General features: G+C 39.2%; 1 protein-coding gene and 1 long non-coding RNA gene across 2 annotated transcripts in view; one reads left to right on the top strand and one right to left on the bottom strand.

Annotated features, from left to right (window-relative positions):
* The window catches only part of LOC109054663 (serine/threonine-protein kinase 11-interacting protein-like), a 67346-nt gene that overhangs the window by 28338 nt on the left and 17756 nt on the right, over positions 1–21252 (bottom strand). Inside the window, 6 exon segments of the mRNA XM_042758049.1 lie at positions 105–283; positions 10211–10308; positions 10548–10648; positions 11879–12182; positions 12276–12430; positions 13529–13697. Of these exon segments, the coding sequence (XP_042613983.1) occupies positions 105–283; positions 10211–10308; positions 10548–10648; positions 11879–12182; positions 12276–12430; positions 13529–13697 (1006 nt within the window).
* Positions 16814–19171, top strand: LOC122145286. Its single transcript, XR_006160230.1, has 3 exons — positions 16814–17461; positions 17867–17948; positions 18756–19171. It is a non-coding gene; the product is annotated as an uncharacterized LOC122145286 (long non-coding RNA).

Raw genomic sequence — 21252 nt, 5'->3', positions numbered from 1 at the left:
TTTCACAATTTTTAATGCAGTTTCTTAGCAAGTCTACTAAGTGCTACTTCTCATTTCCTTTTAAGAATGTTCTAAACTACATGGTATGCAAAAGGAAGTCTTGCCTGTAAGCTTGCTGAAGAACCATTTGCAGCGGGCACTGTTTCGCACTAGTAGTGTGTACGCTGCCGCCCCCTCATCAAACTCTAGGTGGATACTCTGAGAGCCCAGACCCACCTCCATATAGCTGAGTTCACACAGCCGATGGCTTTCATTTTTCTGCAGCCAGTCTGAGGGCTGCCCTCTGCAACAGAAATGAGAGACAGTGTAAGAAAATGTCAGAAATATGAAAAGAAATGTAAGAGATATGGAAAGTGATATGCTTGTAAACCATTAGTAAAGCTAGTCGGTCAATATACTACCCATTTCAATTGTTTCTGCTAAAACATTAAATTCAGGATTTGTGTATATTTAATGAGATGTATTTCCTTTTTCCATGATTTGAAAGATATGATCATTTAGTGATGAGATGGTTTAAAGCTATAATCCCTTATGATTAAACCTTATCTAGATTTATTAAGCCAGTAACACATTGGACAAAAAGCTCCATGCAGAGTCATGTTGAGGGTGTGACAACACACACGCAGTATTTAATGCCAGACATCATTCTGTACTTGCTTTCAAAACTGAATCTATCACCATGCAGGCAAAAGTTCACTTCAAGAATGAACAAGTTGGTAAGCATGACGTTTGCTGTATAAAAAACAGCAGTGCAAACAGCAGTTTAAATTTTAAGATTACAAGGGCGATGTACTGTATGTAATAGAAGTTATATATACTTTATTCAATTAATATTCAGACACCACTGGATAACTGAACAGAACTGGATGATGGCATCACTGTTTTCTACAGGGCTGCTTAACAGCTGTATTGAACTACTTTTATAATTGATGATCTTTATGGATCTAATCAACACTGAACTGACCTTATCTGAACAATGACACTATTGTTTTTGAGAGCTGCTTTTCAGCAGAATTGACCTCTAAACAGTCATTAAACCATTATCATTTTCCTGTTTAAATTTAAGTTGTTTCCAAAAAATCTGTATTATATTATGTGCTATACAAATAAAGGTGACCTTGAAGTTATGCTGTCAAATCACAAAACTTAGAAAAAAAAAAAGAAGAAAAAAAAATGTCTATACAAATGTACTATGTACATTAACAAGGAAAAATATATTTAAAGGAAAAAAATTTTTTGAGCAGCCTCAGAAGTCGTAGTTGGGTGAGTGGCGCAGTATGTGCAAATTCATAGAAAACAATGTGTTCAACTTTTAGGACACTTTGTGTCATCCACCAGATGTGTGCGGCCTCCTTTAAAGTTTTATGTAGGTTTTATGTAGGTTCAACGAAACATAAACATTTGCTGAAAATTTACTCAACAGGCCATCAAAGATGTAGATGAGTTTTGTTTCTTCAGATTGGAGAAATTTATATAGCTTGCTACTTACATCACCTCTGCATTGAATAGGTGCTGTTAGAATGGCAGCTGCATGTTTCTAAGAAACAAATTCATCATTAAGGTGTTTTAACTTTAAACCGTTGCTTCTGGCCAAAATACCAGACCTTAATTCATAATAACTAGGGCTGCACAATTAATCAAAATTAAATCGCAAAGCCAATAAATTGTGATTAGGCAGAAGCTGCAATTGTCATGCATATCTTTCAGTGAAGCATGGTTCTGTGATCAGCTGTAAATCTCCATCCAAAGGCCAGAGGGTGCTCTCGTGCTGAAAATCCAAATATGCCCTAAAGAAAAAATCCAGGAAATCGCTGCAGCTGAATAAACAGAAGATCTAACTGCTTTCATTGATTCAAAGTGGCTAATAAACACAGGACTATGGCAATATATGGTTTATCTGAGTTCTTATTATAATTTTCATCATAATAAAGTATATCTATAATGAAATGCTAATCAACATAGCCTTTATCACTGCTTAGAATACAATGAAATATTGTGTGCCTTAATTATGCTGTTTAAGAAGCCACATCATCTCATAAAAGGATTTATTTTAAACACTCGACTGATGTTATGAAGTGAATTTGGAGTTAAAACATAATTAAAGTATTTTCACATGCTCTCAGATGGAGCAGCATTAACTACACAGAGCTGTAGTTCACTGAGAAGATAAGCAAACAGCTGTCATAATCAAAAACGATTTCGACGATTTCACAATCTTACAATTATATCGTCTGCGATTATGAATGCAATTTTGCATAGCTTGTCAGAGAACTATGGCTCTGCGTAGTAAATGCTGCCTCACCTGAAAGCAGGTGATGGAGATTTACTGCTAATCACAGAACCGGCTTTACTGACTAAATGCGCATGACACTCAGTAATCACGTGCAATTAATCATGCAGCCCTAATAATAATAACGCTTCCTCAAGTGAAAAAGTCCATCCTCTATTGTCCTCTCACGAGATTTAAATTTTTCCCTTTTCTTTGGAGTGTTACAAGCTCTTGGTGCATAAAGAAGATCTGTAAATTTGCAAAGACTAAAGTCTCAAATCCAAAGAGATATTCTTTATAAAAGTTAAGACTTGTCCACGCCCTCCTAAAATGGCTCATTCTAACACGCCCCGACACGTATACATCACGATGTGGGAAGATTTGCATAACACTGCCCAAATGTTCACACAAACAAAGGCGGCGTAACTTTTATTCTTGCTGTTGCCGCTGGCACCATGTTGTGGAGATGCTGTGTTTGGTTGTGAAAGCCAAGCTACTTTGTTTTGCCTTCCAAAAGAGGACACAACTAGACATCAGTGGTTAAGTTGTATTTACAACACTGCTGTATTCAACCCAAATATTCAGATGTGTACAACGCATTTAACAGAGGACGATGAATGTTTCCTGTGAGAGTAGCCTACAAAGCAAGTGTCTTTTTCTATAAAGTGGGGCATTTACAACTTTGCAAGGACAGTCTGGAGCTTCTGACTCACAGTCTATAAGTACGAAGTAAGTTTACATATGTAAAGAATTTGCCACTGATGATTCAAACTTGAGTTTTAAGCAGTGTAGCGTAGCGTTTGTTGTTTGTCTTTCTCCAATCACAAATGCAGACATGGTTTTATGTTTACGCGGCGTGATACGCAAGTATCACAGTATAACACAGTATAAGTCATTATAATCAGTAATTATGTTCCCACTGGATGCAACAAATGCCTCGTCTATAATGGGTTGTATTGTTTTTGTCTTGTCACGCTGGGACATGCCATCACAGTATGGTAAGGCAGCGTTTCCCAATCTCAGTCCTCTTATCTCGTACGATGGATATTCCACCATGATTCCAGTTTGAAATGAGTGTATATGTTCCATTCAAAGGGCATTAAACTGTGCAAGACATGAATTTAAATTGTATTTATTTACAGAGGTATATGATGTCACACTCGTCTGTGTGCAGGCAGCAGCGCAGCACAAATCCATGAATGAATGTTCGGAAGTGAAGTAAACTTCAACGGATTTCTCCTGCTCAGGGAGAAGGGAGCAATGAACACAGTGCAGTGAGCAGGGATCATATCAATCATAACGCTGTTCATGCACGTAGCTCTCTTCTCTTCGAGCTGGTTATATGAATCAGGTGTGTTAAGAGAGAGGAGGGGTGCGCGAGGACTGGGATTGGGAACCAATGTGGTAAGTGCATAACATTTCCATCACGAGCTTGAGGCATTCAGCCAATCACAACACACTGGATAGCTGGCCAATCAGTTTACACCTCACTTTTCAGAAAGGCAGGGCATAGAGGAGCAACAATAATGTACATGATATGGAAAATTATGTTTTTTAACCCTTAAACTGCATAAACACATTGCATTACTCCAAATACACAAATTAATGTTCTTTTTAGCAATGTCATAAGACCCCTTAAATTGACTAATCATATCAGCAGCACATGTGAAAGTGTGAATGAGTACTAGTTTGGTGAAATCCCTATCATACTAATTAGATTGTAAGAACAGACTGATTGCTATAAAAGGAGGAAAGAAGCGCTTCCAATCATTGTGTTCTTGTTAGCAATGGTTACCCCCAAAGAAAAACGGACAGCTATCATCGCTTTGCATCAAAATGGCCTCACATGCAAAGAAATTGCTACAAAGAATATTGCACCTGAAAGAACCATTTACCGGATCATAAAGAACTTCAAGAAGAGAGGTTTGACTGCAGTGAAGAAGTCTTCAGGACGTTCCAGAGTGTCTATCAAGCGCCAGGACTGTCTCCCTCCTGAGGAGGGAGCTACGGAATCGTGTAACCAACAGTGCAGAGCTTACTCAGGAATGGCAGCAGGTTGGTGTGAAAGCATCTGCATGCACAGTAAGGCCAAGACTTTTGGACAATGGCCTGGTGTCAAGAAGGGCAGCAAAGAAGCCACTTCTCTCCAAGAAAAACATCAACGACAGATTAAAATTCTGCACGAAATACAAGGATTGGACAGCAGAAGACTGGTGCAAAATAATTTTCTCTGATGAAGCTCCCTTCCGACTGTTTGGGACATCTGGAAAATCGATTGTTCAGAGAAGAAAAGGTGAACACTTTCATGAGTCCTGTGTTGTGCCAACAGTGAAGCATCCTGAGACCATCATTGTGTAGGGTTGCTTTTCAACCAAGGGTGTGGGCCCTCTCATAAGTCTGCCCAAAAACACTGCCATGAATAAAGTATGGCATTAAAATGTACTGCAAGAGTGACTTCTTCCAACCATCCATGAGCAATTTGGTGATGATCAGTGCATTTTCCAGCATGATGTGATGAAGTGGCCCGAAGATCATTACATCGAAATTTTGGATCCATGGACAGGCATCTCCCCAGATCTCAATCCCACAGAGAACCTGTGGTCAGTCCTCAAAAGGCGAGTGGACAAGCAGAAGCCCACAAATCAACTCCGAGAACTTATAAGGCAAGAATGGATCGCCATCAGTCAGGATTTGGCCCAGAAGCTAATATCCAGCATTCCAGAGTGAATTGCAGAGGTTATGAAGAACAAGGGTCAACACTGTAAACATTGACTCATTCTATTTTTTTTTTTTGCCAATGAATGCCTTTAAAACGTATGATATGTTTATCATTGTTTTTCAGTATCCCATAAAAACATGGAAAAATAATCTACAAAAACAGACTGGCGGCAGTGGGCCTCAACCCTAAAGGGCCATGAGCCATATTTCGGCGAGTCCTGAGCATGCACGCAGGCAGTTCAGCGCAATGTGCGCAGTCGGACTCGTCCAACATTGCGTCAGCGTGGGCCAAGCCCAGGCAGGCGACACAGTGATTATGTTTGGTTGGCAGGTCAATGAGTCCCAGGCAGATACTGCAGTAGGATGTCATCTTTGTTCTTGATGCGTGAGCCAACGTGAAGGAGAAGATTCTGACGTAATTGTCGCATGCAAAGCATTTATACTGCCTCTCGAGCTTGTCAGTATTTGCATGCGATTTGCATACTTCCCGACAATTGGCCAGTCAATTGGACTGGCGCAAGCCATTAGGACTTCAGGAAATGTGGAAGGAGAGGAGTTCCCAAAGCAGATGGTTCGCTATGTCGAGAGACAGCTTGAAAGGGAACTTTCTTTTTCTTTTGTTATAACAGGGAGATCTGTGAGCATGTGGAATTAGTGAAAACAAACATTAGTTCAGAGCGGATTCTGACTAACTCTGATTGGCCATTGCTTTAAACAGAGATGCCTGTGATTGGCTCCAGTATTCAATGCTGCAAGAAACTTTTGGTTTTGTAATTCAAAACCAGACCGCGCACACAGGTTGTGGCTGTTGTGAGAGGGGTCTGTGATGATGTGTTATGTTCGTTTTTTTTCTCTGTGGTTTTGTGAGTCGTTAATGTTGGTTGGGTGGGTGCAAATTATTTTTTCTTTTGTCTTTACTGTCTGTTTGTGTCTTCTTATATCTGATTTGCTGGCTGACCCAAACCAGACAGTTATTGAAGTGCACAGAACCGATTCAATAAAAGCTGAGTAAAACGGTGTCATCTGCACCTGTGGAAGGCTGAACTTTTTCAGTTGACAAAGGAAGTACAACGTCTGCTGGGTCTTTTTCACAAAGGAGTAAATGTGAATGTCCCACTTCAGGTCCTGTGAGATGGTGGTTCACAGGTATCTGAATGAGTCCACTGCTGCCACAGTGCTGTTCATGATGGTGAGTCAGGGGAGTGCAGGTTTTTTTCCCTCTAAAGTCCACAATCATCTCCACAGTTTTGAGCATGTTCAGCTTCAAGTTGTTGTGACTGCACCAGACAGCCAGCTGCTCAACCTCTTGTCTGTAAGCAAACTCGTCACCATCCTGGATGAGACTGATGACTGCGGTGTCATCAGCAAACTTCAGGAGTTTGACGAAGGAGTCTTTAGAGGTGCAGTCATTTGTGTAGAGGGAGAAGAGCAGTGGAGCGAGGACACACCCCTGAGGAGCTCCAGTGCTGATGGTGTGGGTGTTGGATTTAAAGGGATAGTTCACCCAAAAATGAAAATTATGTCATTAATGACTCACCCTAATTGTCGTTCCAAACCTGTAAGACCTCCGTTCATCTTCAGAACCCAGTTTAAATATCAAAAACTACGCCTTTATTAAGCATTGTCTTCTCTCCCGGGTCTGTTGTGAACGTGTTCACAGCACTGCAGTTTAGTGATATCCGGTTCGCGAACGAATCACTCGATGTAACTGGATCTTCTTGAACCAGTTCACCAAATCGAACTGAATCCTTTGAAAGGGTTCGCGTCAACAATAAGCATTAATCCACAAATGACTTAAGCTGTTAACTTTTTTAACATGGCTGACACTCCCTCTGAGTTCAAATAAACCAATATCCCGGAGTAATTCATTTACTCAAACACTGACTGAACTGCTGTGAAGAGAGAACTGAAGATGAACACCGAGCCGAGCCAGATAACGAACGAAACATTGACTCGTTCTCGTTTTCAATGCTTCAAAAAATTCTAACGGACCCTCTGATGTCACATGAACTACTTTGAAGATGTTTTTATTACCTTTCTGGACGTGGACAGTATACCGTGCATACATTTTCAATGGAGGAACAGAAAGCTCTCGGACTAAATCTAAAATATCTTATACTGTGTTCCGAAGATGAACAGAGGTCTCACGGGTTTGGAACGACATGAGGGTGAGTCATTAATGACATAATTTTCATTTTTGGGTGAACTATCCCTTTAAGTTTTCCCAGCATCACTAGCTGCTGCCTGTTTGTCACGAAGCTATTGATCCACTGACAGATGGAGGTGGGTACAGAGAGCTGTGTCAGTTTAATCAGGAGGATATCCGGGATGTTGGTGTTAATAGCATCGCTAAAGTCCACAAACAGTATTCTTGCATAAATCCCTGGTTTGTCCAGGTATTGGAGGATGTAATGCAGTCCCATGTTGACTACAGTACATCATCTACAGCCCTGTTTGCTCGGTAAGCAAACTGCAGGAGGTCCAGCAAGGGTCACGTAAAGTCCTTCAAGTAGGCCAACACCAGTCTCTCAAATGACTTCATGACCATAGATGTTAAAGCAACAGGTCTGTAATCATTTTATCCCGTGATTTTTGGTTTCTTGGGTACAGGGATGATTGTGGAGTGTTTGAAGCTGGAAGGGACTTCACACAGCTCCAGCAATCCATTGAAGATCAGTGTGAAGATGGATGACAGCTGGACAGCATAGACTTTGAGGTAAGCTGGGGAGACACTGTCTGGGCCTTTGGCTTTTCTAATATTTTTCCTGAAGACTTTGCGTACATCATCTTCACAGATCAAGTGCAGGCGGAGAAGTAGTAGGGGAAGGGAGGGGGAGGGTGTTGATGGCTGTGTTGTGAGACGGTCAGAGTGGGTATGGTGTGTGAGACCAGGCTTTTCAAACCTTCAGTAAAACTCATTCAAACCGTCGGCCAAATGTTGATTCTCCACAGTGCTGGGGGATGGGGTCTTATAGCTGGTGACGGTTTTCAGGTCCTACTACACTAATGTAGGGTCGTTGCTTGAAAATATTTTTTCAGCTTTTTAGAGTAGCTTCTCTTAGCTACTCTTATCTACCTATTCAGTGTGTATTTGGCTTGTTTGTTCAAGGCTTTGTCCCCACTCCTGTAGGCATCTTCTTTGGTCTGGCGAACTGTTTGACTTTTCCACTGAACCAAGGTTTGTCATTGGTAAATGACAGTGATCAGAGAGTCCCAGAGCTGCTTGAGGTACAGAGTGGTATGCATCCTTTAAAACTTTGTAGCAATGGTCTAGTATATTGCTGTCCCTGGTAGGAAATGCTGTCCCTGGTAGGAAATGTGATGTGGTGTCTATATTTTGCCAGTTCGCAGGTGAGATTAGCTTTATTAAAATCACCAAGAATGATAATAAAAAAGTCCAGGTAATGCTGCTCTGTGTGTGTGATCTGATCAGCCAGCTGTTCTAGTGCCGCGTTGCGTCACATCAGGGGGAATGTATGCAAATTACCAGAATAAACAAGGAAAACTCCCATGGTGAATAAAAGAAAGCTTCCAAATTTGGGCAGCACATATTTTTAAACACAGTCACATCTGTACACTAGCCTTCGTTGATATAAAAACATAATCCACCTCCTCATGTTTTCCAAGATGACTCGGGGATGTGATCCACTCTGAACAGCTGGAAGCCATTAGATGAAGCTCGCTGACCAGGATGGCTCCGTTCAACCAAGTTTCCACAAAGAAAAGTGCAGCAGAGTTTAAAAAGTCCTTGTTTGTGCGGATGAAGAGTAGTAGTTTGTCTGTTTTATCTGCTAGGAAGTGGAGATTCACCAGATGAATGCAAGGCAGCAGAGTCCTAAAACTGAGCTCTCAGAATTTCATGAGCGCAGCAGCCCAATTCGTAAAATGTCTGAATGCTCAAAAGTCAGCAAAAAACTACTTGGTGTTATTTCTGAATGGTGTGCTATTTCTGATGTCTAGGAGTTCATCCTTAGTAAAGCTGATTGGAAAAAAGTTACTTAGAACAAACAAACAAAAACAGTTAAAAGTTCCTAAGGAGCTATAAACCGAGGTAGCCATGCATGGCACCATCTTGTTCGAATTTTACTTTGAATTTTACATTGGTCTTACTAACCGATCTTACAAAAGGGAATGACTTTTGATTAAATAAATCAGTGAAACTATCGTAAAATCAACACCAATGAGAAATCGTATGAAATCCAAACACCAGTAGTCTCAGGAAAGACAGTTGTCCATCACTACATTCATGACTGCAGGTAAACGCAGCTTACGAGAAGAGAGTCGAGAAGAGAGCTTATCTGATAGCGAAATGATCTTGAGACAAAATGCTTCCTTTAATTTTCCTCGAGGAAGAGTGGTTAAAGAACAGAAAACACAAAGCGCTGTAAGAAACTTTGCTTAGCACAACATTATCTATGTGTCTCTGGAACATCTGTGTTGGCACGTTCTTATTATTATCAAACTGAGGAGCCAACTTTCACCCGAGCATGTGGATATTATTGTTTTTCTCAACAATAACACGTGAAACAATATAAACATGATAAACATAGGCTGACTTGAGTGCATGGACGTTCTGTACTGTAATTGGCATGGTCCGCTTTATTTTTTTCTGTTTGCTCTGCTTAAGCTCAAATGCTTTAATCCTTATATATGCATATATATTATTTCAGTTGAAAATGTGTGTAAACGTATATATTTACTCTGCTGACACATAAAACCCACAATACTGCTGAAAGTTTCAGTGTTTCTTTTTTCTGGACTACCCATTCCCAGCTGAAAGATGCTCTTTGAAAGCCTGCATTTAAAGGTGCACTAAGCAATATTTAAAAAACGCTTTTGATAACAGTGTCGGAACAAGTCCCAAAACACACTCGCTGCCAATCAGCAGTAAGGGGCATATCTAGTAATGATAGGGAGAAGAGAGTGCTCAGTGAGTGCACTGGATGGATATTAGCAGATTGACTACAGAAAGCGAGAGATGGCAGATAAGAAAAAGAGGAACATTTTGAAGAAACAAAACATTTAAAAGAAGGGTTATGATCGGGCAATGCTGTGGCCATCAGGCATAGCATATTTTGCCATCGTCACTGCCAGGGTTGTGTACGTACGTGTGGGGCAGAGTTATCAAAATAGGGGCAAGGTCCTGTTGGGGAATGGGAGTGTTTGTTTTGATGCTTTCAAATACTCAGTATGCCTTTAACTGAAGAAATTTAAGTTGCTTACTCAGACTGTGAGGTGATTTCTAAGATGTAGATGTACTGGTCCAACACAACCAAAAGAGAACGGAACTCCACTACATCCCCAAACTTCACAATTGACATCTGAAATCAAGATAACCCAAGAATAGGATACTATAACTAATTCCAGCTTCACAAACACGCAGAATGATGCAGTTAGAAATGCGGAATTACTTTAAACACTTTAATCATAATTGGAATTTAAACTTAAAGGGAAATACTGGTTCTAAACTGTGAGAGAATAAAAGGCTGGTGCGGAGGGAGTTTAAATGTCTCTCTATGTGTTTGGTTTTATTGAGGGCATTGTATACATGTTATCTTGCCTTTAAAAAGCAGCGAAACTCCTCTTCTCCCCCAAACACTTCCACATCCAGGAACAGCTGAAGCCGATGGTCCACTGTCTCTGACAGCAGGTCAAACTGAGCTGAAATGAAAATAATGTTTAAATCCCTCATTGGAATAAAGAAGTAAAAAGGTACTATGCCAAACATTATGATTCCTTCTCTGGTACAAAATTAATGTGTTGCATTAAATTGGTTAAATTAAGCCCCTTTCACACTGCGATTCTGGAAAATACACTGGTAATGTGTCCCGGCAATTGTTCCCGGGTCTCTAGCTTTTGCCCCTTTCACACTGCCAGCGATTTCCCGGAATATGTGCGTGCGTTCACACACAACCCGTAAAGGTCCCGTAATGACACGTGACATCAGGATGTGACGTGTAATGTACAAGTCGAAAACGCTAGGCACGTTAACTTTCACTTAAGCTGGCGAACGATCTCAGCTTCAGTGTGGATAGTGAGGAGCTAACTGATCTCTGCTTTATTACAGTTTGCACATATATTTTTTGTCGCGAACGTTGATCTGCCTTCCAAACAGAGTTGCACGATAATGTTAGTCATCACTACGACACACCCTTTACGGCACTGGTTCTGGCTTTTGTTCACACAGAGCTTGTTCTGGGACTGAACACGGCAACGTTACTAGGTCCCCAAATGTGTTTGCGTTCACACAGAATGAAATCCGGCAATTTTCTGGGATCAACGTGCAGTGTGAAAGGGGCTTTAATTAATGTTCTGCATTATCTTCTACAAATACAAGAGGAAAAAGAAAACTATTACTTTTATCATTTTGGTCATGTTTACAAAGCACTCAATGAGTTTCAAAGCTACGTTATTTAACTGGCAATCCTAAAATTGACTTGGGCCCAATACATTTACATTTAATCATTTAGCAGACGCTTTTATCCAAAGCGACTTACAAATGAGAACAGTAGAAACAATCAGATCAACAAGAGAATAACAACGGTATACAAGTGCTATGACAAGTCTCAGTTAGTCTAGTACAGAACACGTAGCCAGGGTATTTTTTTTTTTTTTTTTTTTTTTTTTGAATGGAATATATGAAAGACAAGAAAAAGAATAAGTACTAGTATTAGTTGGTTAAATGCAGGCGAAAAAGATGAGTCTTTAGATGTTTTTTGAAAATGAGTAAAGACCCAGCTGTTCGAATAACTACAGCTTTTCTTGCCATTTCCAATCACAGTCTGAGTCCATCCTTTTCAGGGTAGTTTTTACTTCTTTAAAACAAATTCTCACTGCTGTCACCCTTTCTAACCTCTCCACTGATCTTCATCCCAAGAGTGGACCACCTACCATTGTTGGAGCATTTTGTGGACTTTGGTGACTGTTGGTCCTGATGTTTCTGATATCTGTTGTTGCAGGAGTATTCAGCCACCTTCTCCTTAATCTCCTCTGAGTGACCCTGCACTTGTCCATCAGTTTTGCTGTAGTTGATTAGTTGAGAGGTTCTCTGATCAACCCATGTCTCATTATGGTTAGTCAGACAATTAGACAGGAAGTTATGGGCTGTGTGGAAGTAAGCTGTGGCTCCCTCTGAATGCTGAGGCGAATGGAGGGGGCTGCCATGGCATAGCAAAGACTGTCCTGGGACCAACGCCTAGGGGAATTAAGCAAATTAAGTGAGTGAAAAGAGAACATTAACATTATACTGTCATGAAAATATCAAGTCAAAAAGAGCATAAACCCAGACCTCATTGAGCATGGGTTGAACCATGTTGTCCCTGTCATCAAAAGTAAAGTATCTGGCATCATTCTGTTCAAATGGTGTACTAGTGGATGGAGCTGATTGGGCAGCCAACTGAACTACATGATCACTATTGCACTCTAAGCAGATGACAGTACAACCTGCAAAAAATAAAATAAATAAATAAATAAATAAATAAATAATAATAATAATATAAAATAAGGTATATAAAGATAAATGCTCCTATCCTGAGACATCCAAGACCATCTAATACAGCTCACATGTTCAAATGACGGCAAAAAAGAAAATCAAAGAGATGCACCTATGCCATTCAAGGTACACTCACTACAGGACAGAGTGTTCTTACTCTTTCCTTCAGATTTATTTTAAGGACATTAATGCTCCTAAAATAAACACCTTCACTGATCAGTGCCCCATGCAGAACCAACTAAATGTTTGGCCTAGATGATCCGCAGGACACCAAGCAAACAGACTGAAAGCAGCTGAACAAATGTCCCAGAACCTCTGGTTTGCGTGTCAAAGCACATTTTAAAACTATGCAGCACTGCAGAGGAGGAGGATGAACTGTGTATTAGACCAGTCATTAAACAGAAAATAGCCTGCAGGATGTAACAGTGGAGAGAGAGGGAGAGAGAGGGAGAGAGAGGAAAAAAAGAAAAACTCTATTAAGCTGGTTACGCTGAAAATAGGTCATATGATAAAATTATTGGCTGCCTGATGGAGTCCCAAGATAAAAGGCTCTCACACCCAGTGCTTGGCAACCACTCCATATTCATGAAATTCTTTAATAACATATTTTATCCAGGTTCTCTCATGTTCCAACAAGATGATCACCCACTCATGGTAAGCATGATTCATCTTTCCTGATTAACTTTATCTTGTGTTGAAAGCTGAGATGAAAAAAATTTTTTTTTTTTAAATAAATCAGGACCCAAAAAAATGAAAATAAAAAATATTTGCCATGCTAACAACCAGTATAAATCAACTGGTGTAATCTCAACTATTATGAGACAATAGAATATTGTGTTTTATTACAATGAGGTGGCGGCAACCACAAGCTAGTCATGCCAGAATGATTGTAATTGCTGTAATACTAATGAGAAGTGTGCTGGGAGTTGCATGTGTTTGTACCACTCCCTGGAATATTCTGGCAGGAGAGTATGTCCGCCTATGCTTCCAGGGCCTTGCTCATGACCGAAAAATAATTATCTTTATGACTGTTAGGGCCATATGCTTACGGTCATTCCTTAGCTCATCCAGGTGGCTCAGGCTGCTGTCGGATTCAGTCACTGACCGGCAAAATTCAGTCTGACACTTTAGGCACTGTAGCCAGACTGTCTCTGGTCTCTCATCATCAACCTGCTGCTTGTTTTCCTCCACGACTCTGGAGAGAACCTCCACTAATACCTGAGGAGTTAGAATTGTAAACTCAATTAGGTAACATTACATTGCTTTAAATTTTAAAGTTCCATCAAAGAGTCAACAAATTGTGTATGAATGTGTCAAGAGATTTAAAAATATAGCTGCAAACAGCAATTATGGGGCCAAGCACAACAGAGGTAAAATGAAGTGCTAAAGAGTTGGCTTGAATTACTCAGTAAAGACCACTTACAGTTCTCCTAAATAGCAGTAAAAGTTTTTAGCTAAGAGTTTTCTCTTAAAAACCATTCACAAAGCTGCTGAGACAAACTTTTACTAAGGAATAGAAAGAAGTCTTAAGCTAAGAGTAAGGGTGGGGTTGACCTCGTTGTTATGGATGACGTCAGCATACTTACTAACTATGCACACAGTGATTGGCTGATAGGAGAGGGGTCTCTGTCACAGATTTATTCATAGAAATATTGTAGAGCACAATATTATTTTGCCATATTCAAATAAAGGTTTAAAAATAAAAATGTTGCCACATTCAAATTAAGATTTTAAAATGCATGCCAAGTGTCACTAATTAATTAAGTACATGTTCAGCTAATTGTCAGCCTCTTACATGGCTGCATCTCAAGAGACTGCATAATTTAAGCCACAAATTATGTTTTATAACTTTATTTTCAACTAGACTGCAATGATTTATTTTCCATCATTCAATACATTTTGCCTGTAAATAAATGAAATTTTGTTATGTCATTGCAGATATAGATACATAAATCACAATATTGCATTAATGAAGAAAAGCCTCAGCATTCAAGGCTCTATCGCCTGTTGCCACAATGGAGTACAGTGTCTCTGGGTGGACTGCTGAGGCTGATTGCCAACAACAACCATTTTATGATTGTTTGTGATTTGGCCTTAGTGATTTAGGAGTCCTCTTGTCTTATCTTAACTTTTCACAGATTTAGGAGTTAGTTTTAATGTTAAAATGCTTTGTGAATAATAGAACACAAATGTAAAAAGTCCTAATTTTAGGACTGACATGCCCATTATTTGTAATTTAGGAGCTACTTTTAGCCTTAAGATGTTTTGTGAATACGGCCCCAGGGTTCTCCAACCCTGCTCCAAGAGAGCTACCTTCCTGCAAACTTAAGTTACAACCCTGCTTCAACACACCTGTCTGTAGTTAAGTAGTCCTGAACACTTTGATTAGCTGAACTCTGCAGTATGGTAGCTCTACAGGAGCAGGGTTGGAGACCCCTGTTAAAGACATTTGATATAGCATTTTGCTACAAAACTCAAAATGGTCCAAAAAGGCTGACATAGGAAAATTAGGTATTGTTTGGTCAGAAATTATAAACAGAAATGCAGACAACTTTTATATATTTTGACCAGTAGGTGGCACTGTGCCCTCAGGTTATGCTTGTTATAATACAGTACATAACAAGTTTGGTCTGAATCCGCTTAAGCAGGGGTCTACAAACTCAGTCCTGGAGAGCTGGTGTCCTGCAAAGTTTAGCTCCAACTTGCCTCAAAACACCTGCCTGGAAGTATCTAGTATGACTAGTTTCTAGTATACCTTAATTAGCTTGTTCGGGAGTGTATAATTAGGGTAGGAGCTAAACCGCTGGAAACTGGCCCACCAAGGAGGAGTTTGGAGCCCCCTGCTTTGCGGAGATATAGCCTCACATCCATTTTTGCACATATTTCATCAAGTTCATTAACACACTTTATTGAAATGGTTTGGTATGACAAAAAGTGTTTGATAACTTTTTCCATCATTCTCTGAAGATGATCTGTGCTGTCTAGGACAAGTTCGAAAAAGTAGATTTTTTTTCAGAGGAAAAAGATATTTTGCTTCTAGCTTCGACCTTACAGTTCAAAAATTATTGACAGAAATATGAGTGCAAATTTGGCCTACGGTTGTGCTACATAGTTTGAGATAGAGACTCCAAATTTGCTATGGTTAATACTGAGACTGTTCTCTATTTGTGTGCCAAATTTCATAACTCTCCTACAAACAGTTCTATAAGTTTCATAAGATACATAAAAATTAGTAATATTAATTATATATTGATCATTAACTTTAGTTCATAGTTCATTTATAGTTAATGTTAACATAATCAAGTTTAAAATGTAAAAATGTATTTGTAATTTTTTTAATTAACAAGCTCTAACAAGCACAAGGAACAATACTTTTACAGCTTTTATCAGCCTTAGTTATTTCTTTTCGTTTCAACAGTCATGTTTAATGACCATCTTTAGATATCTTCACAAAGGCCATAGCATTAAAATGACATACATATGGATACTCTCACACTTTATTTGCTTCTATTTTAGAACACTTGATTCTCTAATCAAAATAACAAAATATGTTTACTATTCACACCGGCATAAGTGCACCGCCGGGTCACATCTAGGAGAACTCGCAGATATCACACACACCAGACGCTATGGATTTTTGCTGATAGTTCCTACAATCAGCTATCTGTGCCAGTTCAATCAATCAATTGGTTCGACCTCTAGTTTGCCTCCACATGACCCAAGGAATCAGATGAATGAAGAATTTTGCCTCTAGACCTTACAGTTCAAAAATTATTAGCAGAAATATGACTGCAAATTTGGCCTATGGTTGCACTACATAGTTTTGAGATAGAGACTCCAAATTTGCTATGGTTAATATTGAGACTGTCCTCTATCTGTGTGCCAAATTTCATAACTTTCATGCAAGCTGTTCTATGGGCTGCCATAAACTTACAGAGAGGAGGAGGAAGAGGAAGTTGAAGAAGAAGAAGAAGAAGAAGAAGTAGAAGGAGAAGATGACGAAAAAGACTAACGGATACAATAGGTGCCTGAGCACCTTGCGTGCTTGTCCCCTAAAAAAGCATGTGTTGTTGTCAGATGTACATTTGTTAAGTGCAACCTTTTCAAACACTGCAAAGGCTCAGGTTGCATAGGTTGTGAAATAGCTAATCGCTTAGCTTGTAATTAGTGGTGCACCAATCGGGAATTTTGAGGTTAATACTGATCACAGACTTTTTTTTTTACAGTAGGTGGCCAACCAGAGTGTGCTTTCTACCACTGCGAGCGCCGCCGCCGCCGTGTCCACAAAGTGCATTTGCAGCTTTTGACCGCTGAATGGCACTTTAACCACAAGTTATCAAGCAAATGCATCAAAGCACATTTTCACAAATAGCTGTCAGCTTTGCCTTGCTGGTGTGTTACATTTAGGCTGCGGTCAGAGGAAAATGAAAGAAAAACACTGTAGTTAAAATATTTAATATTCACAGATGAAACTTTAGTAGCCTACTTAATAAGTTATGTTCACAGCGAGCACAACATGCTAACTGCTCCCAGGTTCACAGTCCGCGGTTTGATTTTACAAAATCAGTTTGGGCGAATGCAACTTATTGATCATGAGCCAAACATTTAGCAAGCCAGGAACACATTCAGTCTACCTGAAGGAAGACGTATTTCATTGTAAGTTAATGCTGTTAAATAAAGAGAAAAAAATACATTAAAAACAAACAAACAAATTATAAAAAAAAAAAAAAACACCTACGCTGCGTCCGAAATCGCATACTTCCATACTATATATTTGGTGGGAGAACAGTATGCGAAGCAAGTAGTATGTCCGAATTCTTAGTATTCGAAAAACAGTAGGCGAGATGTACCCGGATGACCTACTACTTCCGCCCGAATTCCGTAACACGCATACGATGGACACTACACTATCCCATGAGGCCACGGGAGAGGACTCGTCATACTGAAAATAACGGAAAACCGCGACGCGGCTGTTTTGAAGTGTGAGTACCTTATGTAAAAACGTTTTTCATCGTGATTAAAGTGTACTTGTTTAACATAATCCAAGTAAACGACTGACTTGTTGAAGGTTTACACATTGTAAACCGATGAGTTGATTTTGTGTATTGAGTGTAAAAAGATGTTTAATAATCATTATCGATCAGATGCTGTGCCTCAGCTTGTTAACGTTGCTTTCTTTAAACAGACCGCTCGTTAAGTAATTTAATGAGATAAAGTTACAAAACTTTAAGTAATTAAAAAGAGTTAATTTATATTTTACTAGTGTTGATATTTTGATAAAAAAATTGTTGGATAACTTACATGGCAAACTATTGTTAATGAGTGCCTCAGCTTGATCATTGATCATGAATCATCAGTAATGTTTAAATCCTGTTTTGATGTTACAGGGACTGATGAACACAGCCTTGTTCTCATCCACGGATGAAGACTTCTTCACTGAAAGCATAATGCTGCAATCAAAGGGTTTCAGTAAGTATATAAATGAAAATTAAACTTAACTACACACTCTTCACTAGATCTTCATTGATTTATGCTGTTTTTTTATTATAATATTAATTTCCAGGTATTTCCAGTAGCTATTTTGTCAGTTGTAAAGTGCTTAATAATGAGTAACTTTGTATGTTACATTTGTGCACACTTATTTTGTAGAAGTTTCCAGCTGTTTTTTAAACAAGCAACCTCTTAACATCTGAAGAATGTTGTCTTGAGAATGGGTGCCACACTTTAGAGAAATACCCATGAACCAAGTCACATTTAAAATTATTCTATTTATTTATTTTCTACATGAATAAGAGAACAAAGCTTCAGAAAAAACCACATTAACTTTTGCATAAAATAGTATAATAGAGCTTAAAGCAACACCAAAAGGGAATTTCTTAAGACGTTTTTATAATAACGTCAGGAAAATGAACTTCAGGGGCTTCAGTTCAGTAACTGTATGTGTACAAGATGAGGACTTTAAATTTGGGTATCAAAAATGAGTGGGAAAAAGTGAAAATCTAAAATTTACCCCAGGGATAAAGTAATACATTTGTAAAATTAAACTCAAAGTAATATAACCCCCAAGTGACATTTGTGATATGTTGCTAGAATTTCAAATAACTGTAATATGAATTCCCAGTTATGTGTGTATTGTGTATATTTATATGTATATATAAATACACGTTTAAATTAAAATATTTAAAATTACCTTCATAACTTACACTAGCTTAAACAATAGCAATATGAGAACATGAACTGATTTGCAGAGTTTTAACCTGTTCAATTGTCCTACAGGTAATCATGCTCTTGAAGAGCTGGCACACTGTTGTCTGGTGTGACACACCTGTGGACAGATTGTCCCAAACATGCTCTCCTGTGCTGGCTTCTGTTTCGGGATTCCAGTGTATCATTGTCATGATCCTCCACAACTTCTGGATCAACAATGTCCTCATTCAGAAGACCGAGGTCGTGGAGCACCACACAGCATGCAGCAACATCTGGCACAAAGGCAGGGCTCACTTCCAGAGCCTTGAAGAAGAAGAAGATGGAGTGCCAGCTTGTCTTCAGCATCCTGAAGGCTCTCTCAACAATGTTCCGTGCACAAGCATCATTGGTGTTGAAACAAAGCTGTACAGGTTTCTGTACAGGCTGTCTGTATGGTGTGATGAGGCAGGTGGGCACTCAAACAAGGACACTCACCATCTCCCAGGATGTGTTTTCCTGCAGGTGGATAGGCGGCCAGTGTAAACAGGGCTGTTCTCCAGCACCATGGCATCGTACACAGACCCAGGATACTCAACAAAGATATCAAGGTACTTCCCCTGGTGGTGGCCTGCAGCTGAACAGATTGAAACCATTTCCTGTTGAAATAACATTGGGCTTCACTTGCCGGTGGTTCAGTTTGTATGTGACAGCCTATTGTTCCAGCTACCAGAAGGAAACCTGGTCCCACTACCTCCAGGTCATCTGCGGTGGAGAGGGCAATCAGCCTCCTCAAAATCTCCATGACAGACTGCTCATTCTGTGCACAATGTTATGCAGCTCTTGGATGTCGAAGGCCAGAGACAGCAGCCTGTATGATGCTGCTCAGAGTCTGTTAATATGTCGGGGGTTTTTTTAGAATATAATTTCAATAGGTTACACATTTTTTGCTGATTTATCTATATCTATCTATCTATATATGTGTGTATATTATCTTTAATGTATATATTATGTATTTATGTATATATTGGGTGTGTTTGTACAGATATATGTATGTAGCTATATATATATATATATATATATGTATGTGTATGTGTATATCAAAATTTGTAGTTCTTTTTTGAAAACTGGGACGCCATGTCATCCGGACTAAAGAGGACAAGGACAACCCAAGTTGTTATCAGCGCTCAGTTCTGAAGCCTGCATCTCTGATGGTATGGATTTGCATGAGTGCGTGTGGCATGGGCAGCTTACACATCTGGAAAGGCACCATCAATGCTGAAAGGTATATCCAAGTTCTAGAAAACAACATATGCTCCCATCCAGACGTCGTCTCTTTCAGGGAAGACCTTGCATTTTCCAACATGACAATGCCAGACCACATACTGTATCAATTACAACATCATGGCTGCGTAGAAGAAGGATCCGGGTACTGAAATGGCCAGCCTGCAGTCCAGATCTTTCACCCATAGAAAACATTTGCCGCATCATAAAGAGGAAGATGTGACAAAGAAGACCTAAGACAGTTGAGCAACTAGAAGCCTGTATTAGACAAGAATGGGACAACCATTCCTATTCCTAAACTTGAGCAACTTGTCTCCTCAGTCCCCAGACGTTTGCAGAATGTTATAAAAAGAAGAGGGGATGCCACACAGTGGTAAAAATGGCATTGTCCCAACTTTTTTGAGATGTGTTGATGCCATGAAATTTAAAATCAACTTATTTTTCCCTTAAAATGATACATTTTCTCAGTTTAAACATTTGATATGTCATCTATGTTGTATTCTGAATAAAATGTTGAAATTTGAAACTTCCACATCATTGCATTCTGTTTTTATTCACAATTTGTACAGTGTCCCAACTTTTTTGGAATCGGGTTTGTACATACACACACACACACACACACACACACCCATATATATATATGTGTGTGTGTGTGTGTGTGTGTGTGTGTGTGTGTACACAGTATGTATGTGCATTCATTCAAGTTTATTAATTGATTCATGTTCCTTTTGTTTCTTCTGTGTATTTTTATTTGTATTCATTTATTACAATAAATTACTTTATATCCTTACATAAAATTAGGCTGTCGTTCTGTTCACAGCTGTAGCTGTTGTTATTCTGAGGTAAAAATAAAAAAAAATTATGAGCTAAATTTATATTTAGTAAAGAACGCTGACAAAAGCGGTAAGAATAACGAAAAACATCGCCGATGTTCGCTCAGTAGAGTGGGCTCTTTAAATTTTTGCGCTGTTGTGACGATGTATGTCACGTGACAATGTCAACATGGCGGATGTAGTACGTCCGAATTTCATTCATACTACCCACATTCATACTATATAGAACGTACTTTTCTAACGGTCGAGTAGTATGTTCAAATTCAAATGTAGTACCCAGTACTGGCTATTCTTAAACTTGGACCTCATTATACTGAAGCATCAATCCAAACACCAGAAGCAACCTACACTCTCTTAAAGTGTTCTTTCATTGACAAGTATGCATTTTTATTCATTCACAGGCTATATGGTTTAATAATGTTTTAGTTCAAAAATATAAGTGCCATTGTTTAAATTAAATTGCTTTATTGACT

The sequence above is a fragment of the Cyprinus carpio genome, chromosome A6, assembly GCF_018340385.1.
Source record: "Cyprinus carpio isolate SPL01 chromosome A6, ASM1834038v1, whole genome shotgun sequence".
Taxonomy (NCBI): Eukaryota; Metazoa; Chordata; class Actinopteri; order Cypriniformes; family Cyprinidae; genus Cyprinus; species Cyprinus carpio.
The sequence above is the reverse complement of the archived record's forward strand: the minus strand, read 5'-3'. Positions and strand labels throughout refer to the sequence as shown.